This window comes from Buteo buteo, chromosome 1 (genome assembly GCF_964188355.1).
Source record: "Buteo buteo chromosome 1, bButBut1.hap1.1, whole genome shotgun sequence".
Taxonomy (NCBI): domain Eukaryota; kingdom Metazoa; phylum Chordata; class Aves; order Accipitriformes; family Accipitridae; genus Buteo; species Buteo buteo.
Window position 1 is genome coordinate 27,433,092 of NC_134171.1, and position 6,000 is coordinate 27,439,091.

At 49.0% G+C, this 6,000-nt stretch overlaps 1 protein-coding gene across 7 annotated transcripts in view; it reads right to left on the reverse strand.

Annotated features, from left to right (window-relative positions):
- Window positions 1–5,523, reverse strand: part of ATP8A1 (ATPase phospholipid transporting 8A1) — a 128,545-nt gene extending 123,022 nt beyond the window's left edge. For 6 of the 7 annotated variants that reach the window (XR_012650054.1, XM_075025112.1, XM_075025082.1 and 3 more), the window contains exon 1: window positions 2,600–3,242. Coding sequence is in view for 6 of the 7 variants with exons in the window: in XM_075025112.1 (XP_074881213.1) it covers window positions 2,600–2,696 (97 nt within the window). In the remaining variant the exon portion in view is untranslated. Of the gene's footprint in view, window positions 1–2,599; window positions 3,243–5,239 lie in introns of those variants that run through there. The other variant, XM_075025122.1, reaches the window with a different exon arrangement.
- Window positions 5,524–6,000: the final 477 nt, after the last annotated feature.

Genomic DNA, 6,000 nt, shown 5'->3' on the forward strand with positions numbered 1-6,000 from the left:
AGAGTAAACACTGTCCAAATATTTTCCATATATTCAATTTTTCCTTTAGGTAGGTAGTTTAGGAGTTTCAGCTTTCATTCCTTAAAACAGTCTCATTTTCATTGCAAGAAATGGACAAGGGTAAATACAGATACACTATAATATGGAAAGAAAGGGAGGGAAAAAAACTCCTCACTCATATCACCAGAAGGATTTTAATTCACTTTTCTTAATCATTGAAAATTCCTTTTTAATTCTCAAAGTACAGCATTCAAAAGCTTTGAAAGTTGGTGCTGGAGCCAAGAATGTCTTGTATGAGTAAGTCTGCTAGCTCATATTCCTGAAGAATGCAGCACTGTTCAAAGAGGGTATCATTTTGAAAAAGAAGGTGCCTTCAGTTATTTGTCATAAAGCCATGACAGACCTTGAATAACAGAATGGGCACTGGGAACCTGACCCATCAGACTGTCCTTCTGAGGAGTCAGAGCACAGAAGGGAATTGGAACGACCTGCTCGAACCTGCTGATAACGCTCAGGTGGCCAAGCCTGCGCTAGAACTAGACAGTTTTTTTCCAGTTGTGATGTACTGGGATCTCAACATAGCCTGCAAAACAGACCTGTCAGAAAAAAACCAACCAGACACAAGTAATTATAATGAGCACTACATCTGGTACAATGCTATATAGTCCTACAGTCCATGAGTAGAAACACCTAAGGATATATTACAAGGCATTACAAAACCAGATGGTCTTCAGCAGACCATCTGATGACTACTACGGAATTTCTAAATACTTTCCCTCTTTGTATGAAAGTCATAGAATCATCGAGTAGTTCGGGTTGGAAGGGACCTTTGAAGGTCATCTAGTCCAACCCCCCTACAATAAGCAGGGACATCTTCAACTAGATCAGGTTGCTCAGAGCCCCAGCCAACCTGACCTTGAATGTTTCCAGCGATGGGGCATCTACCACCTCTCTGGGCAGCCTGTTCCAGTGTTACATCACCCTCATTGTAAAAAATTTCTTCTTTATATCTAGTCTGAATCTACCCTCTTGTAGTTTAAAACCATTACCCCTTGTCCTATCGCATCAGGCCCTGCTAAAAAGTTTGTCCCCATCTTTCTTATAAGCCCCCTTTAAGTACTGAAAGGCTGCAATAAGGTCTCCCCGGAGCCTTCTCTTCTCCAGACTGAACAACCCCAGCTCTCTCAGCCTGTCTTCATAGGAGAGGTGCTCCATCCCCCTGATCATTTTTGTGGCCCTCCTCTGGACCCACTCCAACAGGTCCACGTCTTTCCTGTGCTGAGGACCCCAGAGCTGGATGCAGTACTCCAGGTGGGGTCTCACCAGAGCAGAGTAAAGGGGCAGAATCACCTCCCTCGAACTGCTGGCCACACTTCTTTTGATGCAGCCCAGGATATGGTTGGTCTTCTGGGCTGCAAACTCACATTGCCAGCTCATGTCCAGCTTTTCATCCACTAGTACCCCCAAGCCCTTCTCCACAGGGCTGCTCTCAATCTCTTCATCCTGTACTGATACCCCAGCCTGTATTGATACCAGGGGTTGCCCCAACCTGTGTGCAGGAGCTTGCACTTGGCCTTGTTGAACCTCATGAGTTTCACATGGGCCCACTTCTCAAGCTTGTCCAGGTCCCTCTGGATGGCATCCCATTCCTCAGGCGCGTCAACCGCACCACTCAGCTTGGTGCCATCTGCAAACTTGCTGAGGGTGCACTCGATCCCACTGTCTCTCTTACTGATGAAGATATTAAAGTCATCTCATCTTGCACAAGTTCAGCTTCACCTAGTTTTCATATAGGCATTTATCTCCACTAATATAAAGAACTAGTTATTACCTACAGTTGTTGGTAGACAGCACCATGGCACCTCAAATTTCTACCTTTTCTCAATGACCTTATATTGTTCACTGAACTCCACCAATACACGGAGGAAAAGCATTAATGTTTTTCAATCTTCAGGAGAATCCTAGTAAGAACTGCCAACAATTCCACTCTCCCAGAGTCTCTCAAAAGAAATAAAACACTTTGAATTATTCCATTTCATAATTTTTAATGGATGCATATATTAACAGTGTAGTTATATATAGCTAAAACAACCACAGTTAATTACTGTATTTAATAAGGCTAGATGTAGACTACACCACTCAAAGATTCCCCATGTGTTTTGCAACTGCAGAATACGTGATACTGATGCTCTTTCCACAGCACCAGTTGTCTGAAGCCCAGGTATGATTCTGAATTCAGGTTACTGTGGTGAAAACAGATGTAGAGATTGCCTAAATCGTTTAGGAGGGCCAGAACCTCCATGCCATGAGCAAGACTTACTGGTACACATACCACTTTAGAACTCCTCTATTTCCTATGCTTATGGTGAACTGCAGGTGTTCTTTGCAATAGCGATAATAGGCACAAAAATCTATTTTAAAAAGATTCTAAGCATGCCTGGTTATCTTTTGTCAGCCATGAAGAGCAGAAGAACCTGCACAGGTTTGGAAGAATGCCACAAAAATACCTCCTTTTTAATCAAATTCCTTTCTCTATGCAGGTAGCATGTTGTCTTACAGATGTTAAAACACCTACAGTTTTTATTTTGTAGTAACTTACAGACTGCAGTGTCAATTATTCTGTGTGACTGTCGACCAACTCTTGGAAATGATACCTGTGTGCACTGTTCTGACAGTTCTGATTTAGTTTGTTTCATCTGAGCACAACGGCTGATTTTCTCTAACAACAGTATTATTATCTCTTCATGTCAGAGCTTAGTTCTGAGATGATGTCAAGGCAGTCCAGGCCAATAAGGTAGCTCATGATCCACGGAAAAGGTCTCTGAAGCAGAAGTTAGTTACTGCAGTGACAGGAAAGAAAAATGAGGGTTTAACCCCAAAGATACAATAACAAACAAACAAACAAAAACCCAAACAGAATAAGGGAAGCTTGTCCCCACAAGTCTTAGGTGACTCTGAGGAGTGGTCCATGCCATAACGGCACTTATGGAAGCTGCTGTTTGTGATTACGGTGTTATCAGAGACTTCCAAAGAACACATAGGGACCCTGCCAATAACAAGAATTTCCTACTTTGCACTGTAGGTAAGACTTTGGTGGAGGTCTCAGAAGGCAGCCTTATCATCACTTTGCACAGCGCTTATCTAAGGGACTCCTGTGATGGCCAGAGCTAGGGTTTTACAGTTCCTTTATGTCACTGTCAAATGCTAAGGATAAGACCCACACTGCAGAACTCTAGAGTTCTCTTTTTTAGAAAACAGTAACACTTAATTACTAAGAACTGTTTAGATATGACAGCCACACAGGCCAAGTATGTGGACTAACTAAATTGGCAGCCATTTATCTCAAAAAGAAAAAAAGAAATGAGACTCATTGACATGGATTTCATTGTGAACAAACTGAGTATAAATAAATTGAACCGAAAAGAAATAAAACTAGCAAGCATCACATTAATCTAAGAGTAAGAAAACAGTATCAGTTTTTAAATGATTTCTCTTTGCGTAATCATATATATAGTGTAGTATGAGTCAATAATGCCACCGCTATGATGAAAAACTATCATTTTCCAAATGTTAAGTTCCTTTAAAGAAGTTTCGTAACTATTTTCAGTCCTAAAGAAAGTATTTTTGAGAAACCTTTTAAACCGCCTGTATTCAACTGTTTTATAGTCATCCAACCTTGAGCACTATTCAAATAAGCTAGCCTTTTTTTCCCCTTTTACTGAATCTGTACAACTTAGCTACAAATTTACCTTTAGGGAACACCACATTTGTTCATTTAATAACAGTTAACATTTCTGTAATTAGATAATTTAAAGAGAGCATAAATATTCCCAATTTATTTGTGCTAAGCTTGCAGTAAAAACCAACTGTCTGGAAAAGAACTGAAATTAAGCAGTGAAAATTTGGACATTTATGTACCTACTAATCACTGCGGGTATAGCAGCACGGTTGCTCTGGCTGTAAACACATTTCCAAAGTGGAAGGATGTACCTTCTTCCTTTCTTCTTAAAAAGATCCATTCTTCTATTTCTTGGCCAGCTAACATTTTGCAGGTAAAGGCAGAGCCAGACCTCCTACAAACCTACTTTTGGGGGAAGAAGGCATGTAACATGGGAGAAACAGAAAAGAACAACCTACTTCGAATCTATCTTTCTTCATGTTATTCCTAGCCAAAAATAAAATAGAATTAAAAAAAATTAAAAATCCTTTTTTTGGAAGAAAAATACAGGGAGAAAGTTTCTACCTCCCTACATAGCCAAACAAAGCCAAAAAATAATCAACCTGATGTAATGGTTTAAGTGTGAAAACTTTCAGACAAAGGCATAAAACCTGCATACCTGCCTCAGGAAGTATGCGTCATTACGGTGACACTGCTATCATTACCTACAGCAACTGAAAATCATAAGCTGTCCCAACAGACTGCTGCTTTGGTATCAGTGGTTTCAGATGTTACTTTTGCATGCAATAAATATTACATTAGGACAATTTCACTGCAGTGATTCTTTTCAGAAGGCAGCTCTCGACACGTTGTTATCCGAAGGCTAAGCAATCCTAACCCTTAGTGAGGCACGAAGCACCAGCACAGGCTGAAGCTTTCAGGCACGTTCCCTCTATCAGGAACGTTAATTTCCGATCATCGCTGTACACCTACATGCTACATATAAGGGAGGCACGCCGACTTACTCCTAGGTCGAATATCCCAGGACAAATATCGCAGGCCATGCCACATCCCAGGACAAATATCGCAGGCCATGCCACATCCCAGGCCACCGCTGCCTCCCCCCCCCCCCCCCCCCCCCGGAGCCGGCGGGCCGTGCGGCCAGACACACCGGCAAAAAGAAAACAACCGCTCGCCCTGAAACGCTGCCATCGCTGACGCGCAAACCGCTGCCCGGGGGCTCACCGCCCCCGGCAGACAATGGACAGCCATGAATACGAGACCGACCGGGGAACACCACCACCAGCAGCAACGCTCACGCCCCGGCGCTGAGGCCGATGCGCGGCCGCCGCAGCCCCGGGGGCGGGGGGGGAAGCACGGCGCGACCGGAGGCCGCGGTGAGGGGCGGCGCGGCGGGCGGCGCTGCGGCAGCCGGCGCGACACCGGCTCCCGCCGCCGCCTCCTCCCGGCCCGGCGGCGCAGACCCCGCCGCGGCTCTACGCCGGAGGGTCGCGGAGCGCCGGCCGGGCTCCCCCGTCCGTCCCTGCGGGCGGGGAGAGGCGGGCGCCGGGCGGCACTTACCCTCTGCGCGGGAGCGGATCTCGGACACCGTTTTCTGCACCGCCGGCATCGCCGCCGGGCGGGGGGCGGTGGCGGGGCGGCCTCCGCCCGCGCGCCCTGCACCTGCCGCACGCCGGAGCGCGCCCCGCGCCGCAGCGAGGCCCCGGGGCGAGGGCGGCGGGTCCCGGCGGCGGCGGCTCCTCCGGCAGCCCGAGGCGGCAGCTCGCGCCCCGGCTGCGCCTCCCTCCGCTCGCGCCGCCGCTCCTCACTGACAGCCGCGGCGCCAGCGCTCCGCGCGCGCCTGCCCCCTCCGGAACCTACCAACTCTGCCTCCCCCCCCCCCACCCCGCCTCCTCGGCCCGCGGCGTCCCGCCGCCATCTCCCGCCCCCCCCCCGGGGCTCAGGCTTGCCGGGCCGCTGCACCCAGCCGGGCACCGGCGCTACGGGCGGTGTACGTCCCGCTTCTGGAAAGAGCGATGGGTTTCCGATGTGCCCCCCACCCCGCGACGCGAGGGGAATGGAACGCGCCGAGCCCTGGGCCGCTGGCCGGCACTAGGGGCGGGCGGGGGGAGCTCTGGGGAAGGCCGGTCGCTGTCCCCGGCCACCGGGGCCGGTGGGGGCTCCTGTCCGGGACGGCGGAGCTCAGCCTCGGGGGGGCCGGGCGGGGCCAGGTGGGCTGCTGGCGACCCTCGGGCGGCGGTACGCTTGTCGGGGCGGTGCAGCCCGGCGGCCTGGGCAGAGGAGGTCGGGGGGGGGGGGGCGGAGGGCAGCAGGGCCGCGGC